The sequence below is a fragment of the Antechinus flavipes genome, chromosome 1, assembly GCF_016432865.1.
Source record: "Antechinus flavipes isolate AdamAnt ecotype Samford, QLD, Australia chromosome 1, AdamAnt_v2, whole genome shotgun sequence".
Classification (NCBI taxonomy): domain Eukaryota; kingdom Metazoa; phylum Chordata; class Mammalia; order Dasyuromorphia; family Dasyuridae; genus Antechinus; species Antechinus flavipes.
The window spans coordinates 617015619-617036499 of NC_067398.1; the positions used below are offsets into that span (position 1 = coordinate 617015619).

General features: G+C 37.0%; 2 protein-coding genes and 1 long non-coding RNA gene across 6 annotated transcripts in view; 1 reads left to right on the top strand and 2 right to left on the bottom strand.

Annotated features, from left to right (window-relative positions):
• Positions 1–255: 255 nt before the first annotated feature.
• On the bottom strand, positions 256–1620 carry LOC127544439 (uncharacterized). Its single transcript, XR_007949444.1, has 2 exons — positions 1522–1620; positions 256–495 (listed from the first exon to the last, which is right to left on the bottom strand). It is a non-coding gene; the product is annotated as an uncharacterized LOC127544439 (long non-coding RNA).
• On the top strand, positions 938–12323 carry RNF139 (ring finger protein 139). The gene is made up of 2 exons (XM_051971067.1): positions 938–1579; positions 9957–12323. The coding sequence occupies exons 1-2, from the start codon at positions 1402–1404 to the stop codon at positions 11783–11785; spliced, it is 2007 nt and encodes a 668-aa protein (XP_051827027.1). The 5' UTR covers positions 938–1401; the 3' UTR covers positions 11786–12323.
• Positions 12324–12670: 347 nt separating this feature from the next.
• The window catches only part of TATDN1 (TatD DNase domain containing 1), a 50488-nt gene continuing 42277 nt past the window's right edge, over positions 12671–20881 (bottom strand). For all 4 annotated transcript variants that reach the window (XM_051971077.1, XM_051971074.1, XM_051971075.1 and 1 more), the window contains 2 exons: positions 19749–19875; positions 12671–12862 (listed from right to left, as the gene is read on the bottom strand). In XM_051971077.1, the coding sequence (XP_051827037.1) occupies positions 12760–12862; positions 19749–19875 (230 nt within the window). In that variant the 3' untranslated portion in view covers positions 12671–12759. The remainder of the gene's footprint in view (positions 12863–19748; positions 19876–20881) is intronic.

Below are 20881 nucleotides of genomic sequence, written 5' to 3' on the forward strand. Positions count from 1 at the left end.
AGAAGCCATTCATATGAGGAATGAGAAAAACCATGTGCAAATGCACTGTCAGAAAAGGCATGAAATAGTGTGGCTGAATCAGAGTGCATGAAAAAGAACAAGAACGCTCTAAAGCGAGGTTGGAGATAGGTTGGAGAAGGCCTTGAATGTCAGGCCAGGAGCTTGAGAAAGCCCCTGAACAGACAAAGAAGGCCAAGCTCCCGGGACGTTACCACAGAGCGAGCTGTCCAAGCTGACACACAGGCTCTAGTAATCTTTTGGGTCCAATTTTTTTATAAACGTTGTCACTGGGAGGCTCCATTGTTTTTTTCTGCGTTTCTACCCTCCGAAGAGCTCTTGGCTTAGCCCTTGCTTGCTGAACCGGAGTGAATGGCAGTTCTGAGATGGCTTATGCAGCAGCCTTCTGAGACACGAACGTTTCTCGGGGCTATCCTTTTCTTTTCTGTCTTCTCTCTGAACCCATCTCTCCATGGGGCTGGGTTTCAGTTTCCTTATCTGTAAAATAAAGATGTTTCAGCTCAAAACCTAAATAAAAAGCTTTTTCACCTCCAAGTCCAACCTAGGGAGCCTTTCGCTGTGGGGTCTAAGGGGTGTTATTTAAGCGATTGATGTTGGTCGTCATCGGCCAAAGAGGGTCTCATAAAGCAATGGTCCCGGCTCGCAGAGATTGGAGGCAGGAGGAAGGAGGGCCCGGGGCTGAGCCACCGCAGCCACCGTACTCCGATGGAGATCCCGGATTGAGCTCGAGCTTTCAGCCGCGAGGCCCAGCTCAGCTCCTCACCTTCCCGCCCCCAATAACCCTAGGGCGGCGGCGCAACCATGGCAACGGCTGAGCCGGTTGCTAACGCAGGTTCGGGATGACTTGCGCGGGAGCGCCCCCAGCGCCGGATTATGACGCCAGACGGAGGCGGCTCCCCGGTCTCGCGCGACCGCCGGCGACGCCTCGGGGCCAGCACCAGCAGCTACGGCAAAGGGGCGGAGGAGAGGTCAAGATGGACGCTCCGCGGGCGGGGGAGGAGGAGGGAGGAGGAAACTGGCGATAGGCGGCCGGAAACACCGACGCCCGGAGGCCCCGCAGAAAGCCGCCCCTGCCACCGCCGCCGCCGCCGCCGTCGTCGCCGCCGCCGCCGCCGTCGTCGCCGCCGCCGCCGCCTGCTCCTGCCGGAGAGAAGCGAGCGGGCGGCGGGGCGGGCCGTGACAGAGACAGGAGAGGGAGGGCGTGGGAGCGGCGCGGGCACGGGCGCGGGTGCGGGCGGAGCCGCCCTCTCTCTCTTCCCCCCTCCCGCCTTCCCTCCCACCCTCCCGCCTACCCTCCTTCCTGCCGTCCTCGCCGCCAGTCCGCCGGCCCGCAGCCCGCCTCAGCCTCCGCCCCTGGCCAGCCCGGGGCGGCGGCGGCGGCTCATGGCGGCCGTGGGGGCCCCCCAGCAGGTGCGGATGGCCCAGCAGCAGGTCTGGACAGCGCTGGAGGTGGCGCTCCGCGTTCCCTGCCTTTTCATCATCGACGCCATCTTCAACTCTTACTATGATGCCAGCCAGGGCCGGTTCAGCGTCGGGCTCCAGATCCTCATCCGGCTCCTGGGTAAGGACTGGGCGGCCCTGCCCCGCGAGCCCCGCCAAGGCCGTTTCGTCTGCCGAGCTTTTCCTCGGGACGCGCGGTTCTACCTTTTGCTGGGGGGTGGGAGGGCGGTGGAAGGAGGGAGGGACGCCCCCCCTTCCAGCCCCGGAACGTGGGGAGGGGGTAGGCCCGAGAACTCTGGGTGAGTCAGCTTCGGGCTCGGCTCGACCCTCCTTCCCGGGGACTAAGGCGTGGAGGTGGGGCCCGGGCTGAGATTGTCGGGTTGGATGGCATCGTGGCTGATGGCCAAGGCCACAGCAGAGGCAGGAGGTTTAGGCGCTATGCTATTGACTTGACCTTGGACCCATTGCGCTAATTCGTGGGTTTAGGTTCCCCCATCCCTTTCCCTCCCGCCTCCCCACCTCCTGTACTGTCAATTCCACGTTTTCAGCAGGTGCTTCCAGCGGGAGCCCACTGGTATTGTCATTGTTGTCAGGGGCACTTGGTGACTTCCAGATGGGGAAGACTGGAAGTTGTCAAACCGAGGAACTGTGACAGAAATCCTAATTGAGAAGATATGAACCGTGCCATGCTGAAGTAGGAATAAGCCAGGAAGTTAGCGCTCTGGCTAAATGAATAACAGTCTGCACTAACCACATCTGAAAAATCATTTTCTTAGTAGTTGCACCAGGTGTAAGGAATATTTTTAAGAGACTTAAAAAGTCTTTCACATATATAGGGACAAATACAGGCCAAAGAACTTTGCATTGGCAAAGAGGATACTTGGCTCTGTCACTAATTTCATGACCTTTGGTTTCCTCCTCTGTAAAATCATGGATTAGGATTAAATAATAGTTTCTGAGAGATTCCTTAATATTAAATGTTTCTGCCACAGGGGAAAAAGAGAACCCTTTGTCCTTTAAAAAGGAAATTTGTCTGTCTTGTCAGATTTGGTTTATGAGGGATACTGTTTGGACTGTGACAATTTTCTTATGAACAGCCAAAAGGAATGTATTTTAAAGTTGTGTTCATCCAGAAACTATTGATGAGTTCCATCCTATATTCTTGGACTTCTGGGATTTCTTTAAAAATCACAAAATCCAAGTCCCCTGATTTTATAGGTGAGGAAATTTGAGGCCCAGACAAATGAAGTGACTTGTCCAGACACAGCTAGCTAACACAGTATGAAGTACCACTCTTGGTTTTCAGATCAAGAATGGAAATTGTTTTTTGTTGTATTCCTATTCTTATTGAATAAGAATAGATACTGGGTTTTGTTTTGTTACAGCATTAAGGGCCAAATGTTTTTATTCAGTTAAAAAGTAGTACATTCTTCAATACTTAAAGCACCTATAGCATCATTGGTCTGTTGTGCCTGCCACCAATATATTTTTAATAATTTAATAATGATAGCATTTATGTAAGGCTTTAAGTTCTGCAAAATACCTTACAAATATTTCATTTGTTTTTACAACACTTAGAATTAGGTAATGTTGTTATCCCTTTTTTGCAGATGAGGAAACTGAGGCAGAGAGATTAAGTGACTTGCCCAGGGTTTATACACCTAGGGTCTGAGCTGCATTTGAACTAGGATCTTTTGTCTAGTTCCAGCTCCAGCTCTCTCTTTCAACTGTCCTATCTACCAACATCTAGTCCTTAAATTTGAAGACCTCCCAGAGTTTATGCCCTATTCATGGCCTTTGGGCTCCCAGAACTGTGATTACCTCTGCACCAAGATGAAGTATTGGATTAGGATAGTAAGAGTTGAAGGTGGCATCCCTCATTTTAAAGTTGAGAAGACAGATGATCACTGAGAGCTAAAGGGTTTAAACTAGATCCTATATGTTACTAATGTAAGAGTTGGGGGATTCATTTGGTAGGAAATAAAGTGTAAGTGCCCGAATTTGAACCCAAGTTTTCTGATGCAAATTTAGCATTCTTTTTGTTACCTAGTGTGGTGGAAAAGAATCTCAATATTTGAAATAATAGATTTTTGTTGAGGGTTTGCCCTCAACATCAAGGACCAGCCTGACTGCTTAATCATCGCAAAAAATAAAAATAAAAAAAGATAAGATTTGCTATTTTTTATTCACCAATAAGTGAACAGCATTGGCTTTGCAGGGGAAAAGACAATCTAGAGTAATTACTGACTTGGCTTCTCACTCCCAGTGTGATCCTAGATTAGTCACCTGCTCTTTCAAGGCTTCAAAGCTCTCATTTGTAAAATGGGGAGGAATTCAACACAGATTGTTTCTAAGATTAAATGTTTCAAAAACCTTTCTCGGCAAAATTCTATGAGATCAAAATCCTATGAGAAATAAATTTTTTGCTAAAAAGATATAAACACTAGCATTTTTTTTTTTTTTAAATTCTTATACGCCTCAAACCCTCCCAAAGCAAGTTCTCTTTGGTCTATGTTTAAAGAGTTTCTGTTTACAAATAAGTTGTTCTCCCAAGTGGCAATTTGTGCAACTTTGAGAAAGTAGGAGAGGAAAGATACAATTTAGAAAAAAGCTTAATGTTTTAGTTTCTAGGTCTTTTGTAATTAGCAGGAGAAGTTGAATTTTGCAGAATTTAAATCTAGTGATAGTGTATTTTTTCATTGATATCTAGGGCATACTTCAGTTAAGATCAAACTTTATTATATAGTCTAAAATGTATTTTAATCACCAGGGACTTTTGCCAAACATAATACGTATTCTGTGCTGTTTATATAAACATTTTGATTCTTGAATGTTCTTGGTTTCAGATTTCATTAAAATAATTGAAAATATTTCTTATCTACATGTCACCAAACCACTCCTTAATCAGATCATATATAACTGACTGCATTCAATTTATCTGTTAAAAAAAAAAAGACTTTAAAAAGTTCATTTTTGGAACAAAAACAGCATGCATATTAAATATTCTGGGTCCTAAACAATATAGATTCATTATGCCCATAAATATTAAGTGACAAGTAGAAGACCTTAATTTGGGTAGATTAAAGGACTAGATTTGCTTAAAACTAGTAAACAGTTGGAAGTGGCAATTAAATACCTCCCATATGTTGATCAAGAGAGAATGAAAATATATATTCAAGTAAATTATTTTTCAACTTTCAATTCAATTTTTGAGAATTAAAAAAAAATTGATAATGGCACAATAAATACAAATCAAAAATGTTCTTACAATTATATTCATGCTAGTTTCTGTTTTTTGTTATTTTGTTCCATTCTTAAATGTCCCTCTTCTAACCCAAATTTACAGAAATAGTGATGTCCTGTTTCTAAGTATTTTAATGTATTTCTCTCTTTCACCAAGGTTTACTTTATTAAGACCATCTGGGCTCATCTTATCCTGGACTGGGGTTATCTTCCTTCCTCCATATACTTTTCCATCTTCTCCACCTCTACCATCAACATTAATTATGTTGATTGGACCAGAACTAGAAGCAGCTGACAGTTATTTCCCATGTATCTAATATTTATATGATTTGAAACCATAAATTTAGGAGTTTGCTCCCAAATGTCAGAAAAAAGCAAATAGATAATATTTAAGAAACCATTAACAAATTGTATCATAATGTTAGTGTTTTAAACTTTTTTGAGGAAATATTGAATGTCCTTCAAAATGCATTATTCATAACCAGTATAATAATGACACAGCTAATTTGAAACAAAGCTAGGAAATATAAACATAAAGAGTTCTCTTGTTATCTATATGAAGATGTATTTTATTGCTACAACATTAAAACAAAAAAGAAGAAAAATGGAACTTTTTTCAACTTGGAACTCCAGTTTTGCATTTGCTTTTGAGGCCATTGGTAGAAAAGTACTATAGCTGCTATGTTGGCTCCGTTAAGATGTGTTTAGTATCTAGTAATATTTAAGATTTTATTTCTTTGATATTGATGCGTTTCTCATTGCTTAGGTTTCTTGTTTTTGGAAGAAATTAAGCAACATTAATCCATTAATTTCATGAACCCATAAATGTCTACATCTCCATCATATATTAAAATCTTTTTCTGACATTTTTAGTCTAGGTATTTCTCTTAGTTATTTTATGAAGAAATATGAATGAGAAGATTCTGATAATTAGAAAAAAATGAATATTAACATTTTTAGTAGGTCTAGTCTTAAATGAAGACAGTATCTCCTATCATGTTTTTAAACTTTTAAGTATTTTTCAAGTGAATGTATTTCTTGTGATAGACTTATCTGCCCTTTGAAGTAAATTTATTCAAGATATATATGAATAGGAAAGGAGATGGAGGTATGGTAATCCTGTACTGAGAGCAAGGGATAAGTGATGATCAGTATAAATATCACATTGGTTCCACACTCCTCCCCCATTTTTTTTTAAACCTAGAGAAAGGTTTTAAGTACTTTGGATGTATTTTGGGGAGGACATAGAAAAAAGATTCACCATGTAGAAAGGTATGGTTGGGTTGTAATTTATCTTGATAGAGAAATCATAGGAATATGCATAGACCATTAACTTCTCTATTCTAATGAATCTAGTTGATAGCTTTTATTAAGAGCATACTATGTATAGTTACTGCACTGGGGATACAAAACAAAAAGGTCAGAAACAAAAAATATAAATAAAACTAGTCCATGCTCTCAAGGAGCTCACAATCTAATGGAGGAGACAATATGCAAATAGCTATCTACAAACTGCACATGCGTTCTCACACACATACACAGCTGATAAAATGAGTTGGAAAATAATACAAGGAAGGCAATAGCATTAAAGTAGAGCAAGAAAGGCTTGCAGTAGATGGGATGTATTAGCTGGGGTTTGAAGCAAATTAGGGAAGCCAGAATGAAGAGTTATCAAGGAAGAGTGTTCTGGGTATGAACAGCCATTGAAAATTCCTAAAGTTGGAAGATACGAAGTATTTTGTGTGATGAATAGCAAGAAAGCCAGCGTCACTGTATTGCAGAAACTTTGTGTAAGGAGTAGTGTGTAAAAAAAAAAAAATAGGAGGGAGCCAGGTGGTAAAGTGCTCTGAATGCCAAACAGATGTTTAAATATTTGATTCTGGAGGGAGGTAATAGGGAACCCTTGGAGTTGGTTAAATTGGGTTGATATGGTCACTTGGGCTTTAAACTGACAATTGAGGGGAGAATGGACTAGAGTAGGGAGAGACATAGGAGGCTGACACCAAACCTGCCCACTTCTGCTGTCCAGGCTGGAGGTGATGAACCAGGGTAATTTCAGTGTCAGAGGATAGAAAAGGTATAACAGAAATGTTAACAAAGGTGAAACAGATTGGATATGACAGGGAGTGAGAGAGAGTAAGCAAAGATGACACTTTCGTTGGCAGTATGGGTGATTGTGAAGGATATTGCTGCCCAAGACAGTAATAAGGAAGTTCAGAAGAGGAGGCAGGAGAATAAAGATAATGAGTTCAGTTATGTACATTTTGAATGGTACTCTGGGTTATTTTCCTTTTGTATTTGCTAATTTCGGTATTTGAAATTCTTTTAACATCTTCATATGAATTATATTTTGAAGCAGTTATAACAGATACATAATATTTGGTACATCTCCCAAGTATTTGTCACTATTTCTTTCCTTCTTGGTCATGGTTTTAGAGTTTAGTTGCTCTGTTTTCCCAACAGTATTTTCTGATTTCTTTAAAATGGTCAATATCATTTAAAAAAACATATCATTCAAATAATAAATATCACTAAATTCTCAAAGGAAATCAGATTAGCTCAGGACATATCCAATTTCATACTCCTCTGTTTTCCTGATATTTCAGCTTTATAAGCCTATATGCAGTGACAGTGATCGCGAATTCTTCTTCATGTTCCTCTAGGATATTTTTCTATTTAGAAATTTGAAAGCCTATCAGTAGCTTGATGATAAAATGACCAAAATACTCATTGGCTTTAATGAAATGACATCCTTTTATGAAATAACTTATGCAAGTTATTCATTGACCTTGCTGCTGCTTTGGCCTTTTTTTTTTTTTTTTTTTTTTTTTGTATTTAGTCAACATAAATATTTTTTTCCTAAATTGGTAAAGCCAAGATACTTATGCTTCACAAATACATTAATGTTTTGATGATGTTTCTGATACTTCAGGGTAGATTAACAATTATGGTTTTAGTAGATGTTTTAGCAAATAAAACTGACTCATAGTGTATATAGCAATTCAAGATTTTCAAAGCACTTTCTAGTAGTAGATTATAAACTTTTTTTTTTTTTTTTTGCCTTTGCATCATCAACGTCAAGCATAGTTCCATGAAACCAAGTCGGTGTTTTAATAAATATTTATCAAATTGAACCAGCAACAGTGGAAGTCCAGATAATGCCAGTGTTATAGATGAAAAATCTGAAGCCCTGACATGTTCACATAATGAGGCAGAATTTGAAGTAATATGTGTGTGTGTGTGTGTGTGTGTGTGTGTGTGTGTGTGTGTGTATTTAGTTATTCATTTGGAATTTTCTTGACAAAGATACATGAGTAGTTTGCTATTTTCTTCTCTATCTCATTTTAACAGATGAGGAAATTGAGGTAAACAGGATTAATGGACTTGCCTAGGATCATACAACTATGAATGTAATATATCTTGACTCCAAATTCGGTTTTATTACTCTACTGCCTCTCTGTTTCTCTCTCAGCCTCATTTACATGTGATCTATAACTTTTTTTTTTTCTTAATCAGGATTATCTATTGAATTCACACTGGGAAAAAAGCCATGACCTGTATATACCAAGAGATTGGCTAGATCCAAGGAGTAGTCAATCAACCTGAAATAAAAGTTTTCAGTATAGTGGTCTTAATCTTTTATCATTGTTATTGATTTAGATCAAGACATACTTAAGTAACTTTAACTGTGTAAAAGGCACAAATTTCAGAGGGCTAAATTGCTGGATGTCAGAATCTGAAAGGATTTTGATAAGCCAAAACATTGGGCTGAGTCCACTAAACTTAAATTTAATTAATGGATGGTAAAATTGAGGTTCAAAAAGTAAATTTCACAAATACAGTAAAAGGGAGGAGACATGGCTCGTCAGTGTTCTGAAGAAAAAAATTCCTGAAAGTTGTTGTGAATAGCAAGTTCAGTGAGTTATGTATGAAGTATCTGCCAAAAAACTGGTATGAGGATCTCAGGATGAATTGTGAGACTCAGTGCTCCATCCATATTAGGAATGACTAGGGGAAGGTGTGGGGGAATGAGGAGAGACTTCAAGGAGTTTTGTCTATGCCTATAACAGTGTGATGAGAGAGCAGTTGTGTTAGTCCTAGCATTCTCTGTTGTGTTTAGATCTAATTTCTAGTAGTATAAAGATTGGAGTGAAAAAGTGGCATTTTAATTGAGACTTGAAGGAAGCAAGAATGGTCAAAGGTATGAGGATCAATTGAAGAAACAAGAAGTTTTGTATGGAGAAGAGAAGGCTCAGATAGGACTCTAGCTGGCTTGAAGTTCCTGAAAGACTGCCATATGAAAGAATTAGACATGGGTTTTTTTGGCTCTTGCAGACAGAATTTAGAAAGGAGCAATTGAGTAGAACTTGCAAAGAAGTGAATTTAAAGTTTATATAAGGGGAAAACTTCCTAATGATAAAAACTGTTCCAAAGTAAAACTCCCTAGAAAGTAATGAGTTCTCCTTGTTGGGGAAAGAAAAGATTCATTTTGTTTGGCAGGTAATCAGGAGAGATATGGTAAAGAGAACAGGCAATTGAGGTCTGAATGGGGATAGAAATTTTAGTCATTTTGCCATAAAGATGATACTTGAAATCTAGAAGTGCTTGAGCGCTTTAAAAGAAGAGAGAATGCTCTGCTCTTGGGCTAAAAGAGAAAGCTAGCATATTCTGCACCAACATATACTTTATATTATACAGTTACTCTAAGTAAAAAGAAATTTCCTGGTTATAGACAGTTGTTGCTGAAATATATAAATTATGATTCAAATAAATACACAGTCTAATTGGTTTTTTACAAAATAATAGTAGCAATGGATTTTTTTCCCCAAACTAGCGATTTTAAATTGAGCTCTAGGCTTTTTATGGGGATTGAATTTTTTCATCCACTTTTATGGAAATATTCCTTATTTTTTATTGTTTTCATTTATTGAGCAATTTACAACACAAATCTGCTAGACTCAAGAAATAAGACCATGTAAATATTTACTCCGGAGTAGTTTATTAAGTGAAAAAAAGTACATGAGGACAAACACTGCTGAGTGCATGGTCATCTGTCTTACTAGGTCTTTTAAAATGGTACTATTGAGAGCAGTTGTTAGACCATTGCTTAGAAGCATGAAACTGCATCATAAAATAATTTAAGTACTTGTTATGTAGAGGTCCATCAACTCTTCCCAAAAATTCTGAGAACAGGATGTTTGTTTAAAGGAAGCAAACAATGATTTCTCTTCATTTTTTTTTTTTTTTTCTTTTAGGTATATTTGTATCCAGTGTTGTTCTGATCTTGTCACAGCGATCACTTTTCAAGTTTTACATGTACAGCTCAGCCTTTCTACTAGCTGCAACTTCAGTGTTGGTGAATTATTATGCCTCTTTGCACATTGACTTCTATGGTGCCTACAACACATCAGCATTTGGAATTGAATTTCTTCCTCGGAAAGGGCCCTCACTATGGATGGCACTCGTTGTTCTTCAACTAACATTTGGAATTGGATATATCACATTACTTCAAATTCAATCCATCTACTCACAGCTGATCATAATGAATTTCTTGGTTCCTGTAATAGGCCTAATCACAGAGCTACCCTTACATGTCAGAGAGACTTTAGTTTTTGCTTCTTCCCTGATTCTGACATTAAATACCACACTTGTATTGGCTGTGAAAATTAAGTGGTTTTATTATTCTACACGATATGTTTATCTTTTGGTAAGGCATATGTATCGTATTTATGGATTACAGCTATTGATGGAGGATACCTGGAAAAGGATTCGTTTCCCAGACATACTGCGAGTCTTCTGGCTAACAAGAATTGCAGCTCAAGCTTCTGTGTTAATATATGTTTTAAAGATGGCAAATGACACTGGAGAAAATTCCTACCTTATTTCTTGGGATAATTTCTGGGAACTAATTTGCAATCTTATAATTAGTGGATGTGATTCCACACTAACTGTTTTGGGCATGAGTGCTGTAATTTCATCAATCGCCCATTATTTGGGGTTAGGAATACTAGCCTTCATTGGGTCAACTGAAGATGATGACAGGAGGCTTGGCTTTGTAGCACCTGTTTTGTTTTTTATTTTGGCTCTGCAGACAGGTTTAAGTGGGTTAAGACCAGAAGAAAGACTTGTTCGCCTAAGTAGAAACATGTGCCTTTTATTAACTGCAGTCCTACATTTCATCCACGGAATGACAGACCCCGTGTTAATGTCTCTCAGTGCCTCTCATGTGTCATCTTTTCGTAGACATTTTCCTGTGCTCTTCGTCTCTGCTTGTCTTTTTATTCTTCCAATTTTGCTCAGTTATGTTCTCTGGCATCATTATGCACTAAATACGTGGCTGTTTGCAGTTACAGCATTTTGTGTGGAACTTTGCTTAAAAGTAATTGTATCTCTCACTGTTTATACGTTATTCATGATTGATGGCTACTATAATGTCCTCTGGGAAAAGCTTGATGATTACGTCTACTACGTTCGTTCTACAGGCAATATTATTGAATTTATATTTGGAGTGGTTATGTTTGGAAATGGGGCTTATACCATGATGTTTGAGTCAGGAAGTAAAATTCGGGCTTGCATGATGTGCCTACATGCATATTTTAACATCTACTTACAAGCAAAGAATGGCTGGAAGACGTTTATCAATCGTAGAACTGCTGTTAAGAAAATAAATTCACTTCCTGAAATAAAAGGGGGCCGCTTACATGAAATAGATGATGTCTGTGCAATCTGCTATCATGAGTTTACAACATCTGCTCGTATTACGCCATGTAATCATTATTTCCATGCACTTTGCCTTCGGAAATGGCTGTATATTCAAGATACTTGTCCAATGTGCCATCAAAAAGTATACATTGAAGATGTGAAGGAAAATGCAAACTCATCTAACAACAATGGGTTTATCTCACCCAATGAAAATCCTGAGCAAGTTGTAAGAGAAGCTGCTGCTGCTGCTGCTGAATCTGACAGGGACATAAATGAAGATGACAGTACCGATTGTGATGATGATGTTCAACATGAAAGAAATGGAGTGATTCAGCACACAGACACAACAGCTGAAGAATCTCTTAATGATGATACTGACTGATTAAAAATGGCATTTATTAATCACTGAGGTATTTGTTTAAAATTCAGTTCAACAAAAATGGAGTAAAATACTTCACTTCAGTGTGTAACCAAGCACAAAAACAGTATCAATGTTGAGTCTGTGAATGGTTTTCCGTTTACTGTGATGTGCTACTGTAAATATACCTCTTTAATTACTGCTGGTCTCTTTGGTGACCTATTTAAATTTGTGTACATTATTGTACATAGAATAAAACGTTTTCACATGTTTTTAAGACAAAGTTGGACAAAAAAATTTTTGATAGATGTAACGATCATACAGTGCGTCAACTGTGCCAAAGATACACATGTGCTAGCTCTGGACCCCAGTTTTCTCATTGAAATGGATAGTAAAAATGCAAGAAAAGCATATCTTTACAGTGAATTATCTAGCCCTGAAAAAACTTAAGATATTTTACCACAGACTAAAGTGAAAGTATGAACAAGTTGTTTTCTAAGGATATGAGAGCCACACGTGGGGTAGGTTTAAAATCCAAGAAAATAAACTTCCTGGAATGTAACTGGTAGAAATGTCTGTTCAATTTTTAGGTAGAACTTACCTTGAATTGTGTTTTGAAGCTTAGTTTTTTAAGGGGCTGTGTTAAAGAATTGGGGTTTTCATCAAGAAGCTTTGGTGTAGTAACTTCTAATGTATTCTAAGTGGAATTATGTCATAAAGGTTGCATGGGCATAGCAGCAATTTTGTATTTAGCATTTATGGGGGAAACTTGCCTTCTCAGACTCTAGAAGAGATTCATTATACCCCTAAATTAGGTTTTAGTTTTTTAATTTTTTTCTTAAACATTTGGTGTATCTGATACATATTGTACAGGAAAAAGAAGGAACTGAATTAGGACAGATATACCTCTTTAGTTAAGTTTCATACTTTTATTGAAAGTTTACAGTACATTTTGCCATGCAGTTTTACAAATACAACGAAACATGAAAATGGCTGCTTTACATGTCTTTAAAGAAGACTTTAATGGTGTTGTTATACAGTGTATTGGCCAATTCAAGTGGGTCATCATCTCTTACTGCTGCCATTATCTCCAGAACCTGACTAAAAAACATACAAACCCCCCCCCCCAATAGATTAGTGAAAAATTAAATTTCTTGTATTAAGCTTGAAAATTTAGTGTACTAATAATGATCAATTTTATGTAGACAGAAACCCATTTTATTTATCTCTTTAATACAAAAGAAATTGACATTTCTGGGTTTGATTTCAAAATTCAACTTTAGTCTATTTTTAGTGGTATTAATGAAGTATACTACTAAATATTAAGAACTAAATTCTACTTGTAGTAGTTTAATATAATCTCAAACATAAGATTGATACACTTCAAAAACTGGGAAAGGGGAAGGAGCAGTCAATGACATTGTCTTATGAATAATATGAATTGAACATTGAACTCCCAAGAAAAACATAATTCTTTATCAACCTTGCATCCAGTCCAGTGAATAAAAGAAACTGAGGTTAAGTTCAAGAAGAGTGAAACTTTTAAAAAGGTATTCTTTGCCTTGCCAAATAAGTGATTGCCTTATTTAAAAAACAAAAACTAGTCTTGCAAAATTTATCAAGAGCAGTTGCTATATAGAACCTCTGATTATTTGAAGAAATTAAGTAAGTAGTGTTTAGGGCAGTGTTGTTCTTCCTGTTTTTCCACACTTTGAGAAAGAAACCTTTTAACTTTACCTCTAGTTTGTAACATCAGAAGCAGCAGCCCAGCCCTGTCATTTTTTCCAAGTTATATTACAGATACCATTGGTTTTAGAACTGGTTAAATTATTTTTCAACATAAAAAATGAAATCTAAATTCCCTTAATCTTTTTTGGTCTTTATTCTAATGATGCTATCTTTCCACCGAGGAATAATGAGAAAAGGATTAAAATTTGTGTTTGTCTTTTAAAAGTGGCACAAAAACCTACAAATTGTCAGTACTAAAGCATGCAAGCACAGTGTGAGTCTTGAACAATCAAACTGATATGCTAAAATAGTAAATTTTAAATTACACCTCCTACATACAATTTGGCTCCTTTCACATTTCCTTATTAACAAATTATATTGTATATTTTAAAGTATCTTCTTTGTGAAAGGGGGGGATATTCATATGTTTGAAAGGAACTCTAGATAATACTGCTGATGGCACATTTTGCAGGTTTGTAAAATAACCTTTCTCTAGGGTGCATCATTCACCCTTGGATGAGTCCCTTTAAAATCACCATATTTAAAGTTTGCTTATCCACAAAAAAAGCATTTATAGGATGATCTCTAATGTCCCTTAAGTTTTTTGTCCCATAAATTCTGAGATTTGGAGGAGGGGAGGTCCAGGGAGCAGGATATTAATATATGATCCAGTGTTTTTAAGTTGGTAAGATTGAAGCATGTGTGGGGAAAGGGGAGAAGAGGGGAGAAATAGTCAAACAACTGGATATAACTATTGACAGACGCGTGTGTGTATAAGTATACATACACAAAATAATTGAAATCAGCATGTGTCTGAAGAGTGGTACTAATTATTTTCATAGTTCAGAAAGAGAATGAAATGGAACCTTACTATCATGTGAAAAAGGATAGCTTTAGTGTTAAAGCCCTTATTTGGAGCTGGGAGGATAATGACTTTGGATCATGGTGCCCCAACTCAGAAACCTACATGATTTTGGGTGTCTTGTTAAGTAGGGGACAGACTGCATGGCCTCTTGCAGTTTTAGATCCTATGATAATGTGATGAGGCCTCAGATCAGTCAATTTTAATGCATAGCAGCAGGTTCCCTCTATAACATATTGACATAAGCATTCAGCTTCTGCTCTTGGTGGGCAAGCAAACAATTCTAAACTTTTTTCTAACTGCCTTTCAAATATAAAACAAGTATTTTTTGAGTCTAAATAAATCTCTGATTGTTCCTTCAATTCATCCCCAGTAACATTTTAAGTTCTATCATCTCAGTCAATCTCTGGTCATTGACTTGTTAATGTTCTTCCTCAAATACAGCACACCAAGAACTGAACTTAAAATCTCAGATGCGGGTCACCAAGACAAAATACAACAGAATTATCTCTTATTTTTGGATGCAGTTTTGTTAATTTTTAACCACAGCCAAAGGTCATAATGTTAACTTTTTTAATTTGAGTTTTCACTGAACTCTTGCATCCTATACTTGTATAATTAAACTCCAAAGTAGTCCTTTGCATCTATCCCTGTCAAATTTCATCTTCCTACATTTGAACATCATTCAAATTAATCTTTTGGGATCCTGAATTGTCAGTGTGTTAACACTTTCTTTTATGTTAACTATTCCCAAACAGAAATATGCTAAGCCACTAAAATGTTAGAATATGGTGAGGTACAAAGCCTTGTGTCATTCTATTAGACACATCCATTGTTACCACCAATCCCCATACTTTTGGTCCAAATCTACTTATCATTTGATCTGTTCTCTACATAAGGATAATCTTATGCCACCATGAAATCCAGTGAAACTGGACTCAAGGCAGCTTTAACTTGTCTTGATAACAAGAGAGTTCTAATACCAAAACAATTAAATTTCTATGGTAACTAGGAAGAACCACAACTAAAATGGCAGATGGAGCACCTAAATAAAGGATTTTACTACTTGTATTTTGGTGCACCTTCCAAGGTTTTAATGATAATGAGTTGTGTCAACTTCTAGGATAACTTCAGTGTTGTTAGATTCTTAAGGATGACATTTAAAGCACAGCCTCCATGATGAAATAACCATATATGGGCTAGGAGCTGCTTTTGTCCTAAATCTGAAAGGATTTATGTAGAAATCCCTTTTTTATAATTTTTTTTAATCCAGTGGTTTTCAAACTTTCTGGTCTCAGGACCTCTTTATTAAGGCTTTCCTAAAAAGTTTTATGTGGGTTATATCTATTATTTACTGTATTAGACATTAAAACAACTTGGTAAATGCAAATAGTTTTTGACTTCACAGACCCTCTTCTAGAATGAACTGAGTAAAGGCTTTTTTTTTTTTTTAAAAATTCATAAGCTTATGTTGAAAAGCTGACATTTCCATAAATCACAATCCCTTAACAAATATGATAAACTCTGAAATGGAATTTACATAGTTAAGTATCTGAGAAGTCCATGTATATATAACTTTAGGAAATTATTCATCTTCAGTCATGCCCAATGCAAGTCAGATTCTCTCACAAAACTATAATTTTAAATAGCTTGGGAACCTGAAGATATAAACTCAAAAGGGGCGGGGAGGGATTGTTTATCATTTTGTCTTTGTATCCCAGCACTTAGCCTGAACAAATGCTTGCTGATTGATATGAGACTTACTACATTTGAGGTGTGAACTGCCCCAACATTTATTCTATTTTTGTTATTGGTATAAACTATAGTAATGGTTTCCTGGTTAAAGTTTTGTGATTGTTGTTACAGTATGAAAAAATATATAACTTGGGGAAAAACAAAATTCAATGTCTGTGTATATACTAGTTATGCCAAGTTAAATGAAATGAAAGCAAAATTGGTTTGCTGCATTCCATATAAATTGTTTGTACACATCCATGAAATTGGAAGATTTGTCCATTTAAAATGGTATAAACTCTTTTAAGTACGATGCTTTTTTAGTCTCAATTGTGGGGGATCTAGCTTTTTACAAGTTTGTGTAGAGAACAACTCTATCCCCTTTCTCATTCTGTGCATTTTTTATCAGAGAGCAGCAGGCATACAATCAATTTAGAAGTCCTCGTTTCAATTCTACTCTCTCTGAGTTGAACTATGTGGACTTATAGGCAAGCATTTCATCTTTCTGGCCTCACTTTCCTCACCTTTAAAGGCAGGATTGAATCTGATGTTCTCTAACACCCCCTTTACTTCTAAATATTCAGTGATTTTTCTGTTAATTCCCTTATAATTTCCATTAGTCATCATACTAAAAGCTTTTATTTTTGGTTCTTTAATGTTTGGTGGGGTAATACCTTATCACCTTGAGTGGTCGTCCACTTATTCTTTATTCCCTGTTTTGGTCCAGCAATGTAATTAAAGGGGGGGAGGGGGGGAAGAGGGAATCATGATTTAACATAGAGATTTACTGTGTGTCAGGCACTGATTGTTTTATTTGATCTTCACAATGGCCCTTTGAGGGAGGTGCTATTAGCCCTATTTTACAGTTGAGGAAACTGAGGCAGATGGGTTGAGTGACTTTCCCAGGATCACACAACTAGGAAGGGTCTAAGGCCAGATTTGTCTTCCTGACTCAAACCTGGCACTCTTTTACTGCCACCTAGCTGCTGCCTCTAACAAGGGTACCTTTTATGCCACTTTTATAGTTAGCATCATTTCGGTAATACTCTGAAGACCATTTTAAAACCCATCAAGAACTAGCCCCCAAACCTAATCGCTCCCCTTACTTCCAAGGACTACTTATCAGACACCTTGAACCCAACAATCTATGGACATTTTAAACTTGAATTGTCCAAAGCTGAACTCCCCCGCTCCCCTGCCAAAAAGCTACCTGCATTTTTAACTTCCCTGTTAGTGCTGAGGGTATGGATTGCTATCTCCCAGTTACCCAAGTTCACAATGTTGGTGTCATCCTTGACTTCTTACCAACAGCATCGGATCTATTGCCATGGCCTGCCTAACGTCTTCCCTATGTGGCCCCTTCATTCCCCTGATACTGTCGGTGCCCTAGTACAAGTCTTCCTTACCCCACAGTCCATAGCCTGCTGGCTGATCTCCTTTAGATGTTTCAATATTCTAATTCATCCTCCAATTGGCTGTCAAATCTTCTATAGTACAAATCTGACCATGTCTCTTCCCTATTCAACCAGCTTTATTGGCTCCCTACATAATCTCCAGGATTAAGTTTAAATTGGTCGTCACAGGCTTTTACAACCTAGTCTCCTACCAGTCTAGTTTTCTCATACTTCAGTCCCTCTCGAACCTCTGTGTTCCTTGCAAAAACACTCATCTCCAAACTCTGGATCTTTTACATTGCCTGTCTCCCAAGCCTGGAATATTCTCTCTCTCCTTAAATCTGCTTCCTTGGCTTCAAGTTCCAGCTAAAATCTCAACTTCTGCAAGAAGCCCTCCTGGATCCCTGTCAATGCAAACGTCTTTCCCCTGTTGGTTTATCTCCTATTTATCCTGTATATATTTTGTTTGTATATAGTTTATTTACATGTTGTCTCTCCTTTTAAACTGTGAGCTCCTTGAGAGCAGAAACTGTCTTTTGCCTTTCTTTATATCCCCAGCACTTAGCAAAGTGCCTGGCACATAGTAGGTGCTTAATTAAATGCTTGTTAATTGTTGACTGAGCATGTGTTTTTGGATTACTGACAGTTTATTATTCTGAAATGGTTTAATGAGGTGCAGTCATTTTTTTAAACTAAAAAAAATGTCAAAAAGAGCCTTTACAGAGGCAAAGAATTTAGAATTGTTCCAAGTGCTGCACATGAGATACAGACTGATCTCTTTTTCAATGCTGGGGCCAGTTCACTGTTCATCTGGTAACTTATAATGTGTTGCATGTTAGAATCTGGGTTAAATTTTTAGCCACTTCATTTATTCATTGCAGGCTATTAGAAGAATGATTGATTTGATTAAAGAAACTGTAGTATTCTGGGGTTCTAGGTATAACTCATCAGCATCAGATATAACTAAAGAACCTTACTCCTAATAGGGAACTTTGCATAGCATATCTGTCAAGATGCTGCCAAACCATCTAAAACAAATGAATTCTCTTCCCTATTTTGTTTTGTTTTTCCTCACCTAATACTGATACTTAACAGATTGATGGTACTTGGCTATTTATCTCTTGCAAAATCTGTTAAAGATTACTGTATAATTTTTAATTTATGTGGATGCACCTTATTTGAGAAGAGGCTTTAAAGCTGCTTTTTGTTATGATAAAACAAATGCTTTTCCTAAAATTCCAAGACTGGAAGTTTTTTAATCATGCCACGTTGTTTATTAAGTTAGAAAAGCTTCTAAAAACTTTGTTTCATTCCTGAAAAAGTTTCTAGTATATATGAGCAATACTTATCTCAGTGATGGTCTATTGCTTATACTGAGTATGAGTGTTGGCAGCTTTCACTTTCAGTTTGTTACCCACAAAAAAACCACGTGCCTCTCTTAGAAGGCTCCATCCAGCATTGTCTCATAAAACTGAACTTTGTCTTCTGGTTTCATTTATAATAAAAATATGAGATTATCCATTTGGGTTCCTAGAAGGGACTTGGAAAGGATGGAGTCTGGTAACTTCATGTTACAACTAAGGCCCAAAGAAATGATGAGACTTGTCTTTGGATTATTAGTAAGTTGGCAGAAGTGGCACTGGAGCCCAGGTCTTCTACCTCTACATCCAGTGGCCTTTCCACCGCATTACTGGTTACTATTTGTTGGGGATTCATGACAATCCAAGAGGTTCAACTAAAAATTCTTTAATGGCACCATAAGCAGTAAATATTTATAGAAAATATTATGTAGTATATTAAATTATCTTGAGGGTTCACAACATTTTTTAATTGCTTTGTGGAATGAAAAATGTTGCACCATATAGAATATTATCAGTCGATCATTGGAAAAGGTCATATAGTAAGTGACATGATTGCAACTCAACATTTGATTTTCATATGTGCTACATGGTTAAATGAACATATATGTGTGTGTGTGTGTGTGTGTGTGTGTGTACAAAGCACATTTTGTAAACTTGTACTACAAGTTAATTTTTTCTTTTCCCTCTTCGAATCACTATATTATTACGTTCCTCCTCTTCAAGATCTTTTGAAAATTGAGATGCAAATTCTTTAAATATGTTACTATTTGAGCCTAACCATTTTATATAACAGAGTTCTAGGTTTATTCTTTATCCAAATGGGTTCTCACTTAAAAATGATAAATTATTAGGTACAATATTACTGTCCAATCAATAGTTGAATATATCAAATATATGATTATACTTACATAATATTACAAGGTTCATTTCTGTCCTTCAAACAACTCCCACTTTCCCATTTCTTTTTTGTGGGAAATAAAGTTTTTACATATTTTACTCCTGCATGAGTATTTTTGACTCCACACCAAGGAGCATCTAGTGTGGTACCCCCCCCAAAAAAAAAAAAAAAGATAAAAAAGTTAGATTTGTTTCATTAATTGTTCAACAACTTCACAGTTTAGTAGGCAACCTTGCTTTTGAACATGTACACTTTAAAATTACCTTCTACAATAAGCTTAGAAAAGGTAATATTAAAACAATAAAACATTTAAGAGAAAATATATAACTTGGATTATAATAAAAATTAAGAAGCCCGATAAGCACAAAGCTCTAAGGGTCTTTGAAATATTGGGGCAATTATCTCATCAATAATTTATTAAGAATGATAACATTTTTATACTGCTTTAAGGTTTTACAAAGCTATATATGTCATAATTTCATTTGATCCTCACAAAAATTCTATGAAGTGGAATTATATTATTATTTATGCTGCTATTAATGCTCATTTTGCAGAAGGGCTAATAGAAGGCAAGAAACTTGTCCAGTGTCACACATTAGTTAATTAGCATCTTGAAGTAGTATCTGTACCAAGAAGGTTTTCCTAACTCTCATTCAGTGTCCTATCCATTATGTCAATTGTCTGTCAGGCTTTCTAATTAACACTCGAAGGATCTATAATTTGGTATTTAAATTCTACTAATGCAAGTATTAATCACGCTATTACTTAAACAGATAATTTTTACCAATTTTATGGCTCAACCTGGTGATAAGCCTTTGAACTTCTTTCTACTGTGTCTCTTGCTAGAACTTTGCTTTACTAGCCCAGCCTTTGAGAACCCACAATATTGTAACAAGGTTTTAATAGAGGAATCTTAACTAAATAAATCATAATTACTTACACATTATATAAATAATGTTGAAATGTGGTATTTAATACCTGAGGCAAAGGAATTTTTTTTTTTAAACACTCAGGCATGATATCCTCTTGGTTTTACACACACACACACACACACACACACACACACACACATCTTTAGCTTCTATTCTCATTTGTTGTGGAATTTACTAACAAGATTTCTGATTAATTCTAACTAATCATTTG

Excerpts from the sequence above, each read along its gene's own strand:
- RNF139 (XM_051971067.1), top strand. The coding sequence starts at position 1,402 with ATGGCGGCCGTGGGGGCCCCCCAGCAGGTGCGGATGGCCCAGCAGCAG. Across the intron at positions 1,580-9,956 it reads GATCCTCATCCGGCTCCTGG|GTATATTTGTATCCAGTGTT; the intron begins GTAAGGACTGGG and ends TTTTTCTTTTAG.